The 22179-nt window shown below is 36.8% G+C and overlaps 3 protein-coding genes and 3 long non-coding RNA genes across 9 annotated transcripts; 4 read left to right on the top strand and 2 right to left on the bottom strand.

Moving 5' to 3' along the window:
• Positions 1 to 945: 945 nt before the first annotated feature.
• LOC120702981 lies at positions 946 to 2202 on the bottom strand. The gene is made up of 2 exons (XR_005686642.1): positions 1545 to 2202; positions 946 to 1306 (listed from the first exon to the last, which is right to left on the bottom strand). It is a non-coding gene; the product is annotated as an uncharacterized LOC120702981 (long non-coding RNA).
• Positions 2203 to 6022: 3820 nt separating this feature from the next.
• Positions 6023 to 8794, top strand: LOC120702982. The gene is made up of 2 exons (XR_005686643.1): positions 6023 to 6592; positions 8567 to 8794. It is a non-coding gene; the product is annotated as an uncharacterized LOC120702982 (long non-coding RNA).
• Positions 8795 to 8905: 111 nt separating this feature from the next.
• Positions 8906 to 11089, top strand: LOC120705034. The gene is made up of 6 exons (XM_039989574.1): positions 8906 to 8968; positions 9046 to 9108; positions 9198 to 9260; positions 9355 to 10006; positions 10096 to 10269; positions 10665 to 11089. Exons 1-5 carry the CDS (start codon positions 8906 to 8908, stop codon positions 10131 to 10133), a joined length of 879 nt encoding a protein of 292 aa, XP_039845508.1. The 3' UTR covers positions 10134 to 10269; positions 10665 to 11089.
• Positions 11090 to 12390: 1301 nt separating this feature from the next.
• LOC120701862 (putative ubiquitin-like-specific protease 1B) lies at positions 12391 to 13471 on the top strand. The gene is made up of 5 exons (XM_039985671.1): positions 12391 to 12474; positions 12552 to 12683; positions 12775 to 12875; positions 12973 to 13150; positions 13242 to 13471. The coding sequence occupies exons 1-5, from the start codon at positions 12391 to 12393 to the stop codon at positions 13245 to 13247; spliced, it is 501 nt and encodes a 166-aa protein (XP_039841605.1). The 3' UTR covers positions 13248 to 13471.
• Positions 13299 to 21094, bottom strand: LOC120702983 (protein FAR1-RELATED SEQUENCE 5-like). Of its 4 annotated transcripts, XM_039986973.1 has the most exons (8): positions 19111 to 21094; positions 17387 to 17448; positions 16964 to 17070; positions 16811 to 16874; positions 16433 to 16620; positions 16208 to 16354; positions 16032 to 16112; positions 13299 to 15925 (listed from the first exon to the last, which is right to left on the bottom strand). In XM_039986973.1, the coding sequence occupies exons 4-8, from the start codon at positions 16827 to 16829 to the stop codon at positions 14675 to 14677; spliced, it is 1686 nt and encodes a 561-aa protein (XP_039842907.1). In that variant the 5' UTR covers positions 16830 to 16874; positions 16964 to 17070; positions 17387 to 17448; positions 19111 to 21094; the 3' UTR covers positions 13299 to 14674. The 4 variants fall into 4 exon arrangements, with proteins under 4 accessions (XP_039842907.1, XP_039842909.1, XP_039842908.1 ...); XM_039986975.1 differs by lacking the exon at positions 16964 to 17070; XM_039986974.1 differs by having other exon boundaries at positions 16811 to 17070.
• LOC120702985 lies at positions 15219 to 17386 on the top strand. The gene is made up of 3 exons (XR_005686644.1): positions 15219 to 15274; positions 16059 to 16127; positions 17296 to 17386. It is a non-coding gene; the product is annotated as an uncharacterized LOC120702985 (long non-coding RNA).
• Positions 21095 to 22179: the final 1085 nt, after the last annotated feature.

Here is a 22179-nt window from a genome sequence, read left to right on the forward strand (position 1 = left end):
TGGATGCAAATACATTGAAGCATGATGGGTGCAAAAAGCAATGGTTTGTGCTAGAACAGCGAGGGATGGACGGCCTAACTTTTTATGTGGATTGTGCTTCAGCATAACCACAAGCTCGTCCCTGCAACGCGCATGGCGAAATGTATACGGGCGCACAAGGCGAAAGACCCAGCAAAGTTAGAGCGGAGCTGTGAAGACGCGAATGCTAGGGGATTGCCACTGATTTTGCTGTGATTGGGCTCTCGTACCGAAAAATTTCACAGCCCCCTTCATTTTGATAAGTAATTTTGACCAATCTCAAGGAGCTCAGAAGTTCAGGGCGCTGTTTTTTAATTCGTGTGTGTTTCAAGTGATCAAGTTCAGTAATCTGCCCTGCTCTAAAATCTCAGATGCCTTGTGTTATTCCAATAATACATGGTTCTTTGGTAGTTGCATTTCTGAAAATAAAGAATGCCGATAATTACTGAGCATGTATAGATGTGTGCTTGAGATGTGCGCAGTGTTGCTATACATCTGCTTTGGTACTTGCAACTGAAAAAACTGGATCCAAGTAATTGCAAAAGCATGTATGCCAATAATTTTACTGGAATACTTAAATTACTGATGTACCATGGCTAGTTGTTTGGATGAAATAAAAAAGTACATTGCTCATGATCTCTTGTAATACTGGATTACTGGTTACATTGGTCATAACATGTTCCTAAAATTACTAGTTGGATTACTGGATTTCTAAAATGAACCACCCAAAACCTAAAAAATACAGGAAGAAAATGCAAGTAATGCTAATAATTTTGAATCCATCCAATGCACAGAAAAGTTCTAAATAACTGGATCTCAGAATTACTGAATCCATCAAATGAAGAAAAAACTATAGGTGAGAAGTCCCAAGTCACCAAAAAAATTGAGGGAAAAAAATACTAGATGTACATAAAAGAAAGTATTGAATAACTGGATCTCCCAATTATTGAATGTCAGCACGTACATGGCGTGTTACTAGAAAAACCTGAGAAATTACTGGAAAAAGTACATAATGCCGAATAGTACATGTACATAATTACTGGATTACTGAATCCAAGGATATACATATAGTTGGGCGGTGACTATGCATATGTACACATATTAGTTATGATTAACTATCTCATGCAACCTCCAAAAATAAAAAAAGCCTTAAAAAACACATAAAGTATCTTTCTCTTCACTTGGAACCCCTCTCCTTTGTGAAATTCAGTACTATCGCTGTCGTATGCATAAGACGATGAGTCGGAAAGGGGTGTTATTGCCACATAAACCTACCACCGGTAAAACTCTGAAAAAGATCATTGAGAAAAATAGAGTGAGACCAGCAAGATACTGAATTACTGGGTTACTGCTTTACTGAGAATAACTTAAATGCTACTACATAGTACTACTCTACTAGGTTACAGAGAATTACTAGAAAAATATGCAAGTATCGCTGGGGTATTGAGGGATCAAAATATACAGTAATCGCAGAGAAAAATGGGCATGTGATTTTGGATATTGAACATTACTCCTGCAGTTCTCACCTCAATTTGTCAGCGCCGTTGCTTGTTTAATGACTAGCTTGACGGGTTTAGCGTGTCTCCATTTCCAATATACCCCGAAAAAACCTAGAACATATATATAGGTAAAAAAATGTGCAGATGATTCAGTAATTAGCATATTCAAACTATGTTGAGTATCTGGCTCTAGATGATTTAGGAATTAGCCTATTCAAACTATGTTGAGTTACTGAATATAAAATTGCACGAGCTTAGTAGTTTTTTTAGTTTCAGTAGTTTTAGTTACTGAGCTCTATTTCAATCTCATGCAGCTCAATAGTCTAGTATTTCATTACTAAACTACTAGACTACCTACTCGGTTCATATCATCAGTGCTCAAAAGAGTCGAAAAAAATACTGGTCTAACTACTAAACTAACAAATTACTGATACTACATGCCTAACTACTCAATACTGAGGTACGTAGTAGCAGGGGTTTTAGTAATAGAGAATTACTGAAAATACTACAAAATAGGATGGAGGAAATACTAAGATGGAATTACTCTGTTACTGAGGTGTGTAGTAGCAGGGGATTTTACTAATATAGAATTACTGAAATACTAACAAAGATGACATACTGAATGTGCGGGATTTAGTTCATTCTCATCGACCATCAAACAATGGCCAAGGAACTTGCAAAAAGAAAAAGATCGACCATCAAACAATGGCCAAGGAACTTGCAAAAAGAAAAAGAGCCATGAAGGAAATAGATTACTTGGAAAAAGAACTAAATCTGAATGCAACAGATTGGCTACTGAATTATATAAACAATATTACTGAATATGATTACTGAACAATGTTAATTACTGAAATGAATAGAATTTAAATTTAGCTAGACTACCACCACGTTATGCGTGAAAGCACATATAGGATCCTATGAGAAAATACGTAAAATCCATTTTCTACATGCCCCCATATTACTGAAACTAAATATGTTCAAATAAATTACTGAACTAAGTTGTTCAAGCAAATCTATGAACCGCATGCTGACGACATCACAAAACGCATAGAAAAAAATTTGGAGGATTAGTAAAAAGACGCAGAGAGGTTGTGGAGGTGTGAGAGCCGCACCTTCATTTTCCCAGCGGCGCTCCTTCATCTGGACCAGCACAACTATGTGATACTAAATCCTAAAAAAAAAGAACTAGCCTAGCTAGCCAAAATATTCAGTAATCACCGATAAACATGGACATGTGATTTTGGATATTAAACATTACTCCTGTTGTTCTCACCTCAATTTGTTTGCGCTGTTGCTTGCTTATTGACTAGCTTGGTGGAATCAACATGTATCCATTTTCAATATATATATATATATATATATATATATATATATATATATATATATATATATATCGGGTCAAAAGGGCACACGATTCAGTAATTAGACTATTCAACTATGTTGCGCATCTAGCTGATTCATGAGATGATTGAGCTCAGTAATTTTTTTAGTTTCAGTAGTGTTAGTTACTAAGCTCTATTTCAATCTCATGTAGTTCGATAGTCTAGTATTTCATTACTGAACTACTAAACTACCTACTGGGTTTAAACTAAGCGACAAAAAAGAATAATTGTGCTTGCAATAACAAATTACTGAAACTGAAATAAAAATACTTACAAAACTACTATACTAACTACTCAGTTTAGTCATCAGCGCTCAGTAATCGAAAGAATATACTCGACTAACTACTCAATTTAGAGCATCAATATTCAGTAATTGCCAAAAAAAAATGTTCGTTCAATTTTGGATATTAAGCATGGCTCCCAGTATTCTCACATCAATTTATCGATATCGTTGCTTATTTAAAGATCAGCTCGTTGCTTGTAGAAAGACCAGCTCGATGGGATCGGCTTATCTCCATTTCCAGCATACCAACCGTAGAACACACATATCAATCAAAAACTTGCAGATACATGAACACAAAAAATCTGGATCATCGAGGGGATTGCAAAAAGGAAATTATGCTCACTGGGAGTATCACGCGTAGGCTCAGAATGCATCTTCCATATACTGCTCGTTGGAGTCACACAGGAAAGGGAGGCTAGGCACGTAGGGAAGCTAGGGAGCCTATAGCTATGCATCAGCCCGTAGCCCCGTACCTGCAGTCTGCAGCTCGAAGTCGCAGCAGCGGCCACTGCTCAAGGGCTCGATGTGGGGATGGGGGAGGACGGCGGGCGTCAAGCAGCCTCTGGACGCCGCCGCTCGCGGCCGCTGGGGGCACAACGCAAGGCCCCAGCAGGGTGTGCGCGGGGACCTCGCACATCACGAGTCTCCAAGTTAGTTGTACTAGTTACGTGTAGAATTGTGTGGCAAGCAGTCCAAGTGGAAGGAATTTATTAGATAATTTTGAGAGGGGAGACGCAGTCCAAGTCGTCCACGAAGACGAAGCCAATATAATGTAGGCCATCCGGCCTACGACCGCAATCTTTGTACTTTGTACTACAAATTGACATGAGGGCATATATAACCAGCAAAAGTCAATAAGTCATCAACTATGCTTCTTATTAGGGGAAAAATGCTACTAGTAGTGTACTACTCCCTCCGTTCCAAATTATAAGACATTCCAACAATTTTGGAGAGTCAAAGTATTTATGTTTGACCAAATTTATATAATAGAATAATAATATTTATTATATAAACTAAGTACTATTAGATTTTTTATTATTTATATTTCCATAGTACATTAATTTGATATCATAAATTTTTATATTTCTCTTTGTAATTTTGGTCAAACTTGAGATTGCTTTGACTCTCCAAGATGTCTTATAATTTGTCGCCATTGTAGTTTATTCTCCCTCTAGAAACGGTGCTAGCTCTTAATTACGTCCGCCTCTTCATTGATAGAGTATCTAAAACAGATTATTTCTTGACACCGACGACACATTCGTACGTTATGGGAAAATAATAGTGTGTTCGGAAGTGATGTTTCGCCTGCTTCCTTGGCTATTTCCATCCGTTTTCTTGGGCAACTTTCTGCATGCAACATTTTTCACGGCAAGAGACCGGCCTGCCGGCAACAATTTTCATGTACAATACGTAGACCACGACTACTAGCGTATACGCAGGACTAGGGGTGGTAATGGGCCATGGCCCTAGTAGTTTCTTCATAGCCCAATATAGCTCTTAAATTTTTTAGCTCAAAATTATATAAGAATAAAGCCCAACCTTTTTAGAACCTGACCTTTATATTCTCTAGCCCAAAATCTATGGCCCTACGCAGGATTTTTACTAACCGATCCTACAGTTGATTTGGACCAACTAGTGCATTATATTCCCGGCCTCTGCGACTTGAAGCTATTTATTTGATGGACCCATATGCATCAGGCTTACTAGTTAGTACATTACAGCTTGAAAACCGCGTGGACGACGACGATCGCGGAGAGTCGACGAGGGCATGCAACTCTTTTGCCATGACTGGTCGCACACGTAAGAAGAACTCGATCGATCTTGTGTATGCTTGCATGCGCGTGGAAGTTTCCAAATTAGGAGTAAACTTCTTGCTTCAGTCCACCATGAGCTTAACAAGCCAAAGATCAAACAACGAGACGTAACTCGATCGATATCGATAGCCTATATATAGCTCCTGCATTGCCAGGGATAGCATGCCACACAAGCCAAAGTTTAATTCACAAGCTGCTAGATACAGCTTCAGCTACTTAGCTAGTGATATAACGGCCAAATACTAACTGTGTGAACCAGTCTAGAGAGAGAGAGAGAGAGTCCATGACGAGATCGTCACAGGTTGCCGTCCCATTGCTCCTGCTGCTCGTGGTTGCCTGTCATCCGGCCGCCGCCGCGAGGCCGCTGCTGGCCGACGGCGGCGGCCGCTGGGTCGAGCAGCAGGCCGCCCCGGCCAGCGCCTCCGGCTCGGTCATCGCGCTGCCGCCCGCCGTCTGGAGGCTGTGGCACAAGCTGCCGCCACTGCAGATGAAGCCGGCGGGAGCCTCGTGTAGCGGTAGTACGTGGGACCCAAACAACGGCTGCACTCCACCAACGAAGCCATGAATAAGGTGGCCACCCGTCGCGAGGGGAAAATGCGCGCGCTGCGTGTGGAGGAATGAATAAGGTGGCCACCCGTCGCGAGGGGAAAATGCGCGCGCTGCGTGTGGAGGAATGTTTAAGTTCAGCAAGAAGGAGATGATGCCGTTATTATAGTAGAACCTAGAAAGATAGCTACACGTACTTAACTTGATATTCAATTATTTTTATTATATTTCTTTTTGTAAAACTGTATTTATTTTCTCTTTTTTTGCGAGGGTATTTCTTTTCTCTTGATATAGGTACAGTCGTTTGTTCTTTAATTTCCTTATTGTAGTCAAAGCACGCGTATGTTCCCTTAGTTGTAATAGGATCTGATTGTTCGCAAATGCATTTAATTGTAGAAACATGTAAGTTACATTGTATTATGTAATTTAATAAGGAAGCTGACGTGAAGACAATAGCTTTATCTTTAAATTTTGATTTTTGCTAAATATCTGTCGACAGATATTTTTGGAAAAATCTGTCGAATTCTCGTGCGTGTGATTTGTGCTTTGAGATATGTGCTCTCTCTGTCTCGTTTGTCAGTCGTCAATGGTTTTGTGGTGTTAACGGGTTCGTCGCGCCTCACCCGAAACCCGTGAGCCATGGAAATTTTTGGAAATCGCGCCCTTTTTTTTCTCGCCGCACCACCGACTGCTCAGCTTCTCTGGTTCACTTATTTTATCCTCTTTTCTCGAATCTGCAGAGATTAGCCTCTCACTCCCCTCTATCTCTCCCCCTCACGAAGTTGAAGCAGACGAGGCGAATCTGCGGAGAGGAGGAGGCTGACCGGCACACGCGCCATGCCGGATGCGGCGCCAGCCCGTTGTCCTCCTCACCGGCGAATCGACAGAGGGGAGGAGGCTGACCGGCGGCGACGCGCCTTGCGAGATGCGGCACCGGCCCGTCGTCCTCCTCACCCATACTTCCCCACCCCGCGGCTCTCATCACCACCGCCGGCGCCGCTCCAGCACAGCTCCCCCACTCCGTGCGCCCCTTCCTCCGTCAGATCTGAGGTGGGCTTGTATTGGAGTTTTGTGTGCTTTGTGTTCTTCGTGAATGAATTGGGTGTGATTTGGTTGGCTTGTCTTGTGTGCTAGAAGTCTCATATTGTCATCTCATGCGGTAGGTCGTCAGAAATTTTTTGGTGCTATGTCGTCATGCTTTTGGGGTGGAGATGTGCCTGCTCTATTTTGGATCCTACCTACTTGTTCGTCATGCTTTGCTTGTTAGTTGATCCATATTATTATCGATGTTGCAGTTATATCAGTTAGTGGATCCTGGCTTCATTATTTGTCGTGATTTGGTAGAAGTGGCGGATTACTTTCTCCAGTGGTTTCTGGCTTAGATGTGGAGTTGATTGACTTGTCCATTAACTTGAGATTTATTAGCTATGTGACATGATTCGATCTGTGGATAATATACATACTGTGGATGTCAAATGGAGGAGAGAGGGTGTTTGCCCCTGTAATTTGGGTGCATTCTTTTCCTTTTTCACAGGTTTTGTCCATGTATGTGTCACGTTTCCCAGCAGTTAATGAATCATCTAGTCTCTATTTCCCTTTGGTACAGTTTGCGTGCTAATACAAATGAATCTTCTAGTACTTATTGAATAGATTTGACAACTGCTGGGAAACTGATCAGAGGTTCCCATGAGTGACTGTACTTTAGCTAGTTGGATAGAGAATCCATCAATTAGCTTATATTCTTTTGTTACGACTTTACTAGGGAACATGCAGACAATGTAATTTGCTAACTATATGTATTCTGTCAATTATAGACATGCTTCTCAGTTTCGTATATTTTATAGTTTATATTCTTGCTCCTTTTCATGACTTGATTTTTGGATTATAAGTTGCATGGGCGTCTCTCCAGTTTCTTTTGATGCATGTCTAGCATGCAGAATTTGCTAATTCACTACATATATGTATATGTGTTTTGATCTTTGTCAAGTATCCAGTTCTGATGTTTACATCTGGTTTTAGTTGGTTGTTCCTTGTTTTACGGTTCTGGTATGAGATATCAGATAACTGTTTCCAAATCTGATTCAGTGTTTGTGCGGGGGGTTTGGTGACTTTCAACTCGGTTCACAGGCTGATCCGTCGCTTTAATCTCTCATCTCTGTAAATTCCAACCTAGATACCGTCGGTTCAGTACCTATCTTTGCAGTTGTTAACTTGTGCACCTCTGATGTTAACTTGTGATAGGCTAGTAGGCTCAAATTTTGTACGTGTGCTCGGTTATTTGAGACCGGTTTTTGCTATTTCTCTGAGGTTTTTAGAACAGATAACCAGTGATTTGTATTTTAGACTTTCTACTAGAGTGTAGACACTTTGTTTCGTTTGGTTTTTATCTATGAAAGATGGTGTCTGGTTCTCTAGTACTAGTAGCCTAAATCCCTGCATAAACTATATTGTTATCGCTTGATAGTTCAGTAACTGTATTGGTTTGGATCTTTATAAACTGTATTTCAGTAGCTTTTTTCTAGGCTATGTGTGACATGATGTTGGTCCATCGGCTCATCTATCTGTCATACCACTGTCGAATTCAGCCTTTTGGTTAATAAGAATACTTTCTTTTGTTTCATGACCCACTCAGTTATCCACCGCTGCATTATCAATTATATGATTTTCTACAAACAATGCTATTATATAACACTTTTTGGTTTTTTGCAATGCTTTTTGGTTAATATTTATTGTTTATCCCAATTTGCTCTGGAATCAGCATTTTTTTCAGTCATCTTTATGTCTTAAAAATCACATGCATGTGCTCTCAATGCTTCTTCATAAGTTTGCCTTTTGACACTTCTTTTTTTGTTCGATGGCTGCTTGTGTCACTAAATGTTCTTTTTTTCCTTCATATTAGCTCATTTTAACCATGCACTCAATGCTCTCAGTTTTGTAATTATTTTGTCTGTATTGACAAAGCTAGAAAACTTGCACAAGTTTTTTTGTGTTACAGGTTTTATTGTGTTACACCTTTGCACACAGGTGCTTCTAGACAATTTAAACTTCAAGATTACCACGAAGAAACATGAAGTCACCTTCAAGCTGTTCAAGACCAAGTAGTTTTGTGTAGTAGGAGTTGTGCTGCTATGTAATTAATTTGTTTTTTGTAAATACATTTATATTTTGTATCTTTGAATTGGTCGCCTTTTATGTAATAATGAACATATTGGGTATTTTGGTTGAGCTCTAATATATTAGCTTGTTATAATTGGTCTCCTTTTATATTTTGTATGTATATCTAATTTATTTATATTCTATATCCTAATTATTTTTTTGATTGTATGTATAACTAATATTTCTTGTTGCTTTAATTTGTTTTAGATGCCTACAATGATGGGCAGTGAGAACAGCCATTTTGTTGATTATTGTTATGATGAAATGATTGTAAGTTACAAAAATGTTTCCCTTTTTAATTAATGCAATTTAATATCTTGCTTTGATGTGGCTTCTTTTATAATTAGGGTCATGGAAATATTGAGGATTGTGAGCTTGATGAAGCTGTCTTTGAGTTCTACAAGAAAGAGGTATTTTTGTTTGTGGTAGTTTTATGTATATGCCTATACTTGACATATCTACATTTGTGGAATTTTTTTGTTTTGCTTTATTATTGCAGAAAATCAAGCAACTAAAGAGCAAGCTTACACCAGCTGAGTTGAATGTTATTGTGAATGATAAGGTGTGTATATATATATATATTACTTTTAATTTTTAGCACCATTACTTACTGTTTTATATCTATATGTAATATATATATTTTAAATTTATTGCAGAAAAGTCTTGGTATAAACAAGCATGAAGTAAAACATGGTTTCAGTCGTGTATCAGCAAAGTATTTCAGTGAAGTCATTGAGGCATTAACCCCTGATCAGAGAAAGGTGATATCTAATTATGGCTTTGGTAGTTTACTCATGTATGAGAAATGTGTGATTCCAACAAAATTTATCAACTGGCTCGCTCATCAAATTGATGTCCGCACATCTGAGATAGTTATGAATGGTAAATTCATACATTTCAACAAGGTGTCAGTCCACAAAGTGCTTGGCGCTTCTATTGGTGGTGATCTTTTGATTGTTGATTGTGAGGCTGGCGAAGCTTTTGTTTTATCCAAGTTCAATCTGACCAAGCTACCACCTGTCAGTTTTTTTGGTGACAAGATAAAGAATAATGAATCATTGCCTGATGATGATATGTTTATTTGTTTCATGATGGTTGCCTTATCATGCTTCCTCTGCCCTGATCCTAGCGTGTATCCAAGCACCAAATATATGATTGCATTCAAGGATTTAAGTCGTTTCCAAAATATTGATTGGTCGTTATACATATATGAATGGTTGATTGGAGCAGTTCGAAAATTCTGCTTTGGTTGTTGGGAAGTCTTTGAGATCTATCCATACTTTTGGTGGTTGCTCATATGTCCTTGCTGTAGTATTACCATGTATTTTATTTGTCTCTTATTTTTAATATTTATTAATTCATATAGTATTTTTACTTGCTTATTCTTTCTTTTCAAGGTCTTATATCTAGACTGCCTCAATTTTGGTACTTTTGATGTCACTCGAATGACTCCAAGAATCTTGGTATGGAAAGGTTCAATGATCAAGCATTATTCTGATTTAGATGAGTTAAATGCGTACCAATATGGCAAAAGATGTTTTCGGGATATTATTGATACTTTGTATTGTGAGGTAAGTATTATCCTGTATTTGTTTGTATGTTAGAGATATACGGTTTTAGGCTTATGTAGAAATAATCATTTTCATGCCCTGGATCTATGTCTTGCATAATCTGATGCAATTCTGGATCTATGTTTTCGGGATATTATTGATTTTTGCGCATTCATACTGTTGTCTATTCTTATATACAAGATCAAACATCATATTAATGCAATTAGTGGCTGAAAATGCTTTATGTGCAAACTAGGAACTAAGTTTTAGTTTTAGCTATCCCCCTTTGTAATTTTGCCTGTGAAAAATAGGGGACCGAAATCAGAATTGGATTTGTTCTGGTAGATTAATACTTGTAAGCACAAGAAATCTTTATTTATGTTTTTAATTATTATTTTTTTCTCCTCTTTTTGTAGACAAATGATGTTGATTATAATGCTTCCGAGCACACTTCGTACACCCCATCGGCTTCTGGTTTCAGATCAAGACTTGAGTGTTTGTTTGGTAGAATGTTGAATACAAAGGTATTGAATTTTTTTCATTTTTTATAATGAATATCACCACCACCTCCTGAGATTATAATTAATATTTTTTACAAGTTTGTATGTCTTTTTAATAGCAAATTGATGGAATTTGCGGTATATTTGATGCTGATTGTACTAAGATCCCAAGGAAGCAACAGAAACATTCGGAAAAGTTGATATTTCAGATGCTTAATTTGTTTGCTGAGTTCATTCAAAATCCAAGTAACAAAGCTAATGATAACACTAAAGAAAAGTTTGCCACCACAAGTGTTGTTAATCCTTTACAATGTAAGCATGTTCAAAATCCAATTGTTGTTAATCCATTTTTTAACACGGTAATATTTTTAATGATGTTTTCTTTTTGTAAAGGTGCAAACATTAAGACTCGTTGTAATGCCAATGATACTTCTGCATCAAAGCCTGCTGCTATTGATGCAATTTTTGGTGTTTTGAATTGTCCTACACCAGGTAAGCTATAGTTTTTGTTAGGTTTTTTATTATTCAATTTCTCAGCACATGCTGTATTTGTTAAAAATATTGCACCTGTTTTCTGTTGCGTCATGTATAGGTTTTGTTTTATCCACACCTGGACTTATTACGAAGTGGAATTTGGACATGAATGATGTTTCATCTGCTCATGGTATGAATTTTGTTATGCCCTCTTTTCCAAGTTTTTATATTCATGCTACTCCTCATCTGGTGTTTTTGTTTTTCAGATTGCCATATCTTGGAAAAGCTTAAACCATTGCCCCACCCAAAGAAGATGGCCGGTAAATCTCTTCTCTTTGACCTTGACCCATGTGGAAACGACGTGGACACAGCTGTTCATGTTAACAAATGTCGCAAAGAGGTTTGTATTCCTGCTGCTATTTGATTTATATGAGTTGCGCTATAAACTGTCAAATGTATTGATTCTGTATGACGGTGTCTTATTTTTTCTTCAGAAAGTACCAGATATAGTTATTCTTAAAGAGAATAATTTTCAAGATAAGATTAGGAAAATGTGCACTATAAATGATGAACTATATAACAAGGAATTCACCTCTTCTAAAGGGACAATCCCACGCGCAAGTAAATGCAATGCAGCAGACAAAACTAATATTGACAACAAGGGCTCTTCTATGTCTTTTGTGGATGACAATGATATTTGTCCAATTGATGTTGATGCATCTGTTGCTGGTGATGGAATGACTAACAAAAGTGTAAGATTTCCTATAACTGCACAAGAAAGGAAGAATTACATAGTTATTTGTAAGCTTGCATCAAGTTCCCAATATGCAAAGTAAGTTCTTCTATATCTTTACATTTTTATTTATATTCTTTGTTGTAAGCTGAATTTTGTTTTATTTGTGTTCAAGGTGTGTTATTGTTGATATTGGGGGCTGCAACTTAAAATTTTTCTCTCTTGGTGACTCCATGGCCCTGGATCATAAAGTATGCACCTTTTGTGGTGAACTGCATTTGCCGGAAATTCTTTTTGGATGAATGTCCTACTATTTCTTTGAAGCACTATTTCTTTTCCTGTGTCTCTGTAAGTATTTTGATACTGCTATTTTTTTGGAAGCTTAACAATTGAAGTATATTATTCATTATTTTTTTGTGCCACCAGATTGTATTCATGAGCGACTCTGATGACTATTCATACATAGAATGGTGCTTCAATGGAGCTGCTGCTGTGCTCCCTTTGCCTCTGTGTGAACTGGTAATTTGTATCTCCTTAAATAATGTTCCTATAGCACACCCATGAATATTTATGCCAATTTTTTTTTCTGTTTGCAGCTCTTCTTTCCAGTGTTATATTGTGAGCATTGGTTCTTATTTGTTGTTGATTTGAAGCAAAAAATGTTTCTATTTCTTGATTCTTATTTCTCCAAGGATGATGATTATTCAGTTCTCACAAGAAGGAAACTTGTAAGTTTATGACTATGTATTTGATTTGAATTTCGAGCTGATGTAATAAACTTGTTATTATATTTGATGTTGTATGATATTGTTTGTTTAGATACCCAGGTTTTGTCATGCATGGGATATGTTTGTTGGTTCTAATGTTGATTTTCAACATTTCAAGATTGCGTACCCTGGTGTTCCCAAACAGAGCAATACGTATGTTTATGTTCTTATGTTTTTTATCTTCATTGATTTCTATGACATTTTTCAAAATCTTGTAGTTTGAAATTTGCTCGTGATGTACTATTTGTAGAGTTGATTGTGGAGTGTTTGTTATCAAATTTATGGAGATATGGCATTTTGGAGCTGATCTACGCAAGGACTTCTCAGCTGAAGATATACCCAATATCCGGATTCAAATTGTCAACGATCTTCTAATGAGTGAGCACAACAAGGCTGATATAGTGGTTGTTACTAATTTTCATGGTCAGGTAAGTATTTTTGTCATTTTTTATTTGCTTTTGGTTAGTCAGTTAGATAGAAATGTATTTGATGTGTTTCTTATCTTTGACTTTTTTGTAGGTTTGACTCTCCACACATCAGGAAGCAGCCCACAAAGCTGTCGGCTAGCATTTCTTACACAAATAACACATTGTATTTTTGTGACCAAAAAATACCGCTGTCTTGTTATTAGTTGATATAGTGTCCTAGACAAAAAAACTTACGAACTTTGGGCTCGAAACCATTGTAAAAGCTTACATATTACATACATAGCAATCTAGTACAATCTATGAGAAATTCATCGATAACTATGAATTTATCAGCTCCGCCATATTTTTTTGTAGCTTCATCCTGTTTCTTCTGCAACTGTATTTGCCTTGTTTGTGTTGCTTTTTTTTATTTTGCTGTTGCTGCACCTGCTTTACCTTTGGCTTGAGTTATTGTTGTACATGTTGTTGTATTGTGCCCTAAACCGTTGCATTTTTGGCAGTTATATTTCTTCTTTCCACTCCTCATTTGCTCTGATATTGGCTTTTTTCTTTTGTTTGATTTTGATGGTCTCCCTTTTGTTGCAGCAATATCTGGATCTTTCAATATTATGATTGAGTTTGTCTGTGGGTTGTTGATATTTGTTGAACCATTTGATTGTTCCTTTGCCTCTGGTTGTTTTTCTGAATCCATATTCTTTAATTCCTTTATGATTATGTCTATCTCTTTGCTGAGGTAGCTGTATCTTTCTTCTGTTTTTGATCCCTCTGAGTTCATTTCCGCTGCCATGAGTGAAAGATTATTGTATCTGAGAGCAGTAGCCTCTATAGGTAAGTTTATTGGTCTGTTGCAGAACATCTTTTGCTCCTTCTTTCTCCATCTATCTATAATATACTTCTCTGGTATCTTGCTGATGTCATTATTTACCATTACTTTCAGGATGTGGCAACATAACATACCATCTTTTTGGAACTTTGCACAGATACAAGAGAAGTCTTGATTTTGTTGATCCGCAGCCACTATGTATGTTCTACTTCTGAACTCTTTGAATGGATGATCTGGTGTTGTGTAAACTTTGTAGAGCTTGCCTTTCTCCAACTCATCTGCTTGTAGTTTAGTCGCACACCTAAGTTGCCATTGGAATTTCTTGAATATTTTCAAGTTATAAGCTTCCTGTGCTTGTTGTTCTATGCAATAGTTTGACCACAACTTAGATTTTTTCTTGATGTTTGTCTCATGATCAGCTTGTCTCTCATTGTCATATATTGTCTCTTGAATTCTTTCATACTCTTTTAGGAAGCTTGTAATGCTGTATTGAGGACCGACATTTCTCTTGTATCTTGCATTTGTACCTTCACTTCTTGATGTTGTATTTATGAATGGATAGAATTCCTGCTTGAACCATACCGGTGCCCATGTCTCTCTAGTGTTGTATATATCCTGGAAATACTTTATGTGTTGTATCTCATGCTTTTGTATCATTTGTTGCCATAGTGTCTCAAATTCTTCTTTTGTCAATGAGTTGTCTATAATGTCTTTGAATTCCTCTCTAAGATTTTCTTTATATGGCGCCTACCACATTTCAATTCAGCCTTGTACTTGATGTGAAACACACAACTTCTGTGACTGGCGTTCGGAAAAATCTGTGCTATTGCTGACCTCATTGCCCCATCTTGATCTGTCATGATTGAGATGGGTTCTTTGCCACCAACTGCTTCCAGGAATGTTTGGAAAAGCCATTTGAATGTGTTAGTGGTCTCATCAGAAATTAGTGCACAACCAAAGATACAAGTGAGTCCATGGCCCGTGATACCAGCAAAGGGCGCAAACGGCATGCGATATTTGTTTGTCAGGTATGTGGTGTCAAAACTCACACAATCCCCAAAATTTTGATAGTATCTGATTGATCTTGGGTCTGTCCAAAATATGCACTTAACCTTGTGGGTTGAATCCACTAAAAACCTGAAATAGAAACTTGGATCTTCCTCTTTTTTCTTTGTCAAGTACATGAGCGCTTGCATCATGTCATTCTGATTTGTCTCTCTACTAATTTTACCTCTGTAATTTGTGATGTCTTTGTCTCTGTAGGGTGTTGCCCCAAGACTGCCACGAAGAAATGATAAAAGGTACATCATTTTTTTGGTTGGTATATTGCATTCATGTAGTGTCCTTATCATCTTCTTTTCCTGGTCTGTCATATTTTTATGTGCTCTAAAATACTTTGCCCCTGGACTCATTGGATGATTGTGCTCTAGCTGCAGCCTTGTAACTCTCCATATGCCTTTTCTTTCTGATATTACCATACAACACTTGCAGTTTGTCTTCACTAGCACATTTGTATCTCTTTCTGCAATTATCTCTTCCTCTTGTGTGTTGCCCTCTTTTGATGTGTCTTGCATTCCTTGTCTGTTGCATTTGTAGGTGATTCTTATGATCTCTTTGTTTCTTTTCCTGCTTTGTGTCCGTGCATGATGAGCTATCACTACTGCAAATCCAGCCAAATAACCATAGTAATTGAAGAATTTATGACCTTCACTTGATGGACTAAATTCCATCCCCTCATGCGGAACATATTGACTATCTATTTCTGAAACTTTCTCCTGACTTGATGCTATTCTTTCATTTTCCAAGAAGTTTTCAACATCTTCCTCTTCAAGCTGTTCTGTTTGCTGATCTTGAGAAGTATTTTTGTTTGTATTGTTCACAACATCTTCTTGTTCTTGTTCTTGTTCATCTTCTTCTTCTCTTTCTCCATGTATTTGCTGCCGCATGCCTTCCTGTAAGTTGATTGTAATATTTATATCATCTTTTTGTATTCTAGTATGGACTAAATTGAATAAGTCAACAGTTCTGTCATTTGATTCAAAATACATAAGACCATACCTCACTATGTTCTATACGCTTGAATAGGTCGATGTACCAGTGTTCCTCAAGTTCTTCCTCGGTAGGATCCAAATTTTCAATCTGCACAAAGTTCAGGTTATTATCCCCCATCTATTTTTAAGCTCTTTCTCTATGTTTTAAAGTTTCTCACAACAGCAGAAAGTAGTTTTCGTTACCTCACTGTTGCAGTTCAATGTGCTTGCCTCTTTGTTGCTTGTGTTGTCACACTCGTTTGATGGCACATTCGATTTGGCAAATGTGTTGCCATATGTATAATCAGTTGTTTCTTCACCTATCCTACTTGCTGTAATCACCATGTTGTTCTGCCCAACAGTACTCCCACTTAGTGTGCTGTCAAACTGTGAACATAAGTACTAATTTAAGAAATGATAATAATTTACCTCAAAATAATATGGCTCTGTTAGCATTCTTGTAAAGCTGTCTATAGGTGCATCCATGAGATATGTTGATTGTTCATCATTTATACTAGACATGTTTTGTGTTGTCATCATTTGACGAAGCATTTGACTACAACTCATTTGAGAACTATCAAAAGTTGAATCAGCCACCTGCATGAAATTACTTTCACCTACAAATAAATTACAATCTTTAGTACAACGGAATATAACAAGGTTTTTCAACTATGTAACAAATTCACAAGACTATTGAAATTAATTCAGACGACAAAGCTATATATCCATAACTGTTAGCATATCAAACCAAATTTATAGAAACAAGAATTCATCTTTGTTGAGGTCCCAAAATCTATTTTTTTGTACCTGCATCATAATTTTGCATTTGAGTACAGTTTGTCTCCAGACCTGCATATGTTGCTTCAGTTTCCTATAACCAATGGTTTTTATGTCAGTTCCAGGTATTTCAAATGTGTCGCAAAATCCCAAAGATACTAATGCAGCAGTAGTTTAAAGTACCTGTTGAATCTGTCTTCCTTCAGTAGATATGTTTTCCTGATCATAATCTGTTTCTCTTTGGATTATGTTTTCCTGTAATTTGTCATGTCTATCCTTTTTTGTAGGTTCTGTCATGAAGCATATATGTAATGCACTTGCATGTATATTATGAGATTCCAATAAAACTAGATATACACATGCAGCATCAAAATCAAAATCTTTTTCATTTACTAGCTCTTATTATAGTGTTTTTGTTCTTTTACTTTTACTGCAATTAATCCCTGTTCCAAGTTTATTTATGTAATATAAAACAACCTATGCAATTTTTCACAAAGTTCAATGTGTTCATGCAGGGAACCCTAGATTAGTAAATTTTTGGGGAACTTGAGACTGATCAGAGGTTGCAAAGGAGAATTACAAAGGAGGTAGGGAGGGATTTTGTACCTTATCTGCAATCTTCTTTCTGGATTTGCTTGCTTGCCTTCTCTGCCTCCATTGTTGTGCCCCTGCGTGGAGTTTTTGCGTTGAAGGGGTTAGCCCCGTGCTCTGTTTGTTTTCTTTCTTCTGATGCAAGAAAACTTCCTTTATAAGCTTTGTTGGGTTGTTGTTGGGCTGTTCTAGGCTTTTTATATATTTCTTTTGCTGAAATATTTCTGATTGTGATCTTTAACAGTCAATATGGGCTGTTGTGGGCTTTTTGTGTGCTTTTTTATGAAAACATTCTGATTGGGCTTTTTCTTTATTTTATTTTTTATTTGATTCTTCTTGTACCATATTATTTTCACGAAGAAAATGAGAGACTATAGTTTATTTGATGATTTGATTCTTCTTGTACAATCCTTACCGGGTTATGGGTTGTTTGTGCAATCCGTTAGTTTGTGTTGTCTGTTAAGAAAATCTGAAAGATTTTTTTGTCTAAATCTGTCAGTTTTTATCTGCCTACGTGTCAGTATATGATAGGTTGAAAATTTGACAGATTTTGACCGACAAAATCTGTCGCCAGATAACTAAACAGACCCTTAAATTTTTTCCTGACAATAGTTATCAATGTGAAAAATGTCTCTCTCCACCTCCACATATCACAAGGAGAGGGATTCTCGTATAGATCAATGAATCTAATTAACGCATCAGACTAATTATCTTTGTTAATGTGATTTCACAATAATTCATTACTAATTTAAGGTCTTTTTAGCATATACACTAATCCACATAATAAACTCCAAAAACAAGACATACTAGAAATTACGATAAAAGATAAGGCAAAACACCGATGAGCATAAACTTTGTAAGGCAACAACTGTAGCCATCAGATCAAATTTGCTTCTGAATTACCAAATTCTATAATCTAAAATAAAATAACCTCCTAATTATCTATTACTTACCTTTGCTATTATGAAAAATAATATAATATTAATCCCTTAATCTCAACGAAATTATCCGTTTATTTTTTAAAAAACAGTCTAAAGGAACCCCTAAGTTAGCATCTAGTTTATCCACCTCAATCATTATGAGAGGAAAAAATCAAAACAACCCCGTACAAGCTTATACCTAAACTAATAACTGCTTCTGCCATTATTAACATGTGAAAAGACCAATTGAAAGTATACATGCATGATGCTTGCCTCCATTCAGACCACCTATACATACATACTCCCTCTGTCCTGAAATGTATGTCATTCAAGAGTTTTTAAAACAGATTATAATTGTGTAGAAAAGACTCTCCTGCCCCTAATTATTAAGTATTGAAAATGTGCTAATTAAACTAGCATATCTTTTCTCATGCACCTCCCTCACATGTACCTCTCCCTACATGGTTGCATGCACATCTTTCTATTAGGAAAGACCCAAAAACGATGCACAATTAAGATGGTTGGGTTCACTCTCAACCTAGAATGACATACATTTGAGGACAAATTTTAAACTTTAGAATGACATACATTTCAGGACGGAGGGAGTATATATCTATCAACAATTTACATGTTTTTAGCAAACATGAAAACGTTTTCATAATGATTCATGTACCAATAATCACAATAACAGTTTATGTTAAAAATAGGATTACTATGCGAAAAATAATTATATAAGATGTTGATTTGGATATATTTGTTATACGTTGACTTAAGCTGTACGAGACGTATCTACATGGTTTTTTTAGAAAGAATATTTACCATACTCATACACCACATCATTGGTAGATATTCAACCTCGGAATTTGAAATTGGCATTCACGAGCTCCGAACGCATGTTGCTTGGAACTCATACACCCCATCCCCACCATGCCTTCTCTCCGCCCCTGGCCACATGCCTGACTCCATCCTTGCAGTCCATAGCATAGCATGGGTAGAAATATAATCTTCCTCGCGGCCGGGATAAAGTATTGTTCAACCTGGGATAAATACTAAAAAGTATTATGTCAGAATATGAATGAATAAAAAGAAGAGAGTAAAGATAAGGATGCATGGGATGCAAAGTGGACAATGGCAGATGTTGAAGTGCTTCGGCGTCAAGTCGCCTGTTGGGTCGTTGATTAGAGATAGTCTCCGAACAGATGCGTACTACTCCAGCTGGAGATCCGGTCCCATTGAAGCAGCCAAAGGATGAAGACGACTCTCCATATACTCATCAATGACAGCTAGTACGAGAGTCAGCCAAAGTATTCTGGTAGTACGAGAGTCAGCAATGGCCAGTGGGACGATCAGCTCGTGTTTGCGCACTGAAGGGGGCCACCACAGGCGACAGCATCTGATTCCAAAATGTATTCGAGTTTGCATGCATCGATCCTTGCAGTGGTTTTAATTGGTTCCTAATGGCGGCTCTTAGTTTGGTCCATTAATTACTTCTTAATAATCAGTTCCCATGCATGGTGTGCTCGCTAAAGAAAATTCGATGAGACAACAGGATATACTACTGCCGCTAGTTATGAAGTTATATATACTACGTCTTTATTGATTCTACTTTACCGCTGGAGCTTCCGCGAAATAACCATTCAGGCCTTTCCACTTGAGAGTATGGCCTCTATGTCTAGGACTCTAGGTGCTACTTTATCTCACATTTTTAAACCAATAATTTATTTATAGGTAATGACTTTATTAACGCCGGTCGTACGTTTGCTCTACTGCACAGCAGCTTAAATTGGCGCACTCCGACTCACGGAAAGTACACGTGCAAACGATTTTGAAACTTAAAAAATTGTAGTTTCTAAACTATACATCAAATTCAAATTCCGATTGCACAATTATATCTCTTTCGATGAGACCTTCAAAACAAGACCCCACTTCAATATGTTTTGACAATATTTTCGAAGACACATAAATTGCTTTATGTACAATGAAAAAATGACAAAATAAATTAGTTAAAATGCTAAACCAATTTGCTAAAGTTGCCTAGTATTGATCCATGCAATCAACATTCACCTACCTAACAAAGTTGTTTACCCTTATCCACTAATAACACCAAACAATCTATCTTTACAACATTATAACATTAATACCCACTTAACTGAACTCAAGCATGCGAAGCAATATTATGTAAATCCATAAGCAATTTTTGCAAACATCATAAGCAAATTAGAATACGTGAAAAGGTATTTTTTCTCAAAAAAGAATATATCATTAAAACATAGTGGTGTGAGATCTTTTTTTGAAGCTTTTATTAAAACAAACACAACTGTGCAATCAGATTTTGATTTTCGATGCTCGATTTTGAAACTATAATATTTTTATCTTCAAAATTATGTGCATACATGTACTTTTTTCTTCTCTCCTTGTCTCTCACATGCATGCGTACACCCATTATCGGGGCGGCCGTACGGCTGGTCTACTTTACGGCCGGCTGTAAATTAGCAGTGTCCTTATTTATATGATAAAGATCTTACTATTACTAATTAGAAACTCATTTCAAGCCTCTATGTGAAGCCACCTAGGATCCTAAGTGAACACTCTAAAAAAAAGAAAAATTCTAGAAATTTCTCACAAAAATTATAAACATTCAGCCATCGATCCAGCAACTCTCTAATCTAATTATAATAGTCATTGGATCTATTATATTTTCTACTAAATTACCCAGCTCTGCCATTATAAAAACAGACTAAAGTAACCCCTTAAATATGTATCTAAATTACCCACCTCTGCCATTATCAAAAAAATCTAAAGTGATAATCTTCGTGTAAATTACCTACCTATGCCATTATAAAAAATAATGAAAATAACCCCCTAAATTTCATATAAATTATCCAATTGTGTTATTTTTAAAAGTTAAAGTAACCCCTAAATCTAATAGTTATAATAAAATATTAAAGTTCACCATTATAAAATTATAAATTATTTTTTTATCATTATTAATATATTATTTATGTTGTTGTTTATATAAAATACTACCACGATAGGTGTTATCATATATTCATGTACGATGGAAGAGATAGAAATATCAATTCACAAATAAATGGTTCAATTAAATATATATCAAACATAAATAGAGGTGTGATGCAAGATAAAATTTATTGCAACTAGATAATAATAATAATAATAATAAATATATTTTAGAGCATGTGTTAGAATATTTAGTAGATAAATGAGGCCGTGAGATAGATTTATTATTATTAGCTATAAACCTTATGTTAGTTCTAATTAGCCCGTGTGGAAGCAAGGTTGATAGGCTAGTGCACTACTAATTGGAGGCTTCTTTTGAGTCTCGATATTAATCTTCACGAGGATGTGTGCTAATAAAAACAAACAAAAATTGAAAAGTTAACACATGAAAGGAAAACAACTGCATTATGTAGACCCAATCATTGTTGACAAAAGAAAAATGAAATTGATCTAACTTGCTTCTAAATGAAGTTTGGAATCTAAAAATGCACTCAGAGAGTTCGGGAACTTAGATGAGCGGTTCGCTCATGCATCTTACTCCTAGCTGACATGTGCATTCAGCCAAAATTGTTAGAAGTACACGCATGCCGCATGCCCTGCACACACCCAGTGTTAGCGACGACAAATAATGAAGAACAGAGAGGCATCTGCTGGAGAAAGCATGTACCTGAGCTCCAGGAAGCCTCAAGTTCCCATGAATCATACATATATAAGATGGAAGGGTATGCCAAGTTTCAAGATCCGCGTTGAGACATGAGATGGACGTGCACGAGAGTGTGATGTGCACGTCCTTGTCGTGTCTGCATGTCGTCCATGGCCGTGCTCCATCATCCGGCGGAGATGGAGATGGCTAGCTGAACCAGTCAGCAC

The sequence above is a fragment of the Panicum virgatum genome, chromosome 4K (genome assembly GCF_016808335.1).
Source record: "Panicum virgatum strain AP13 chromosome 4K, P.virgatum_v5, whole genome shotgun sequence".
NCBI lineage: Eukaryota > Viridiplantae > Streptophyta > Magnoliopsida > Poales > Poaceae > Panicum > Panicum virgatum.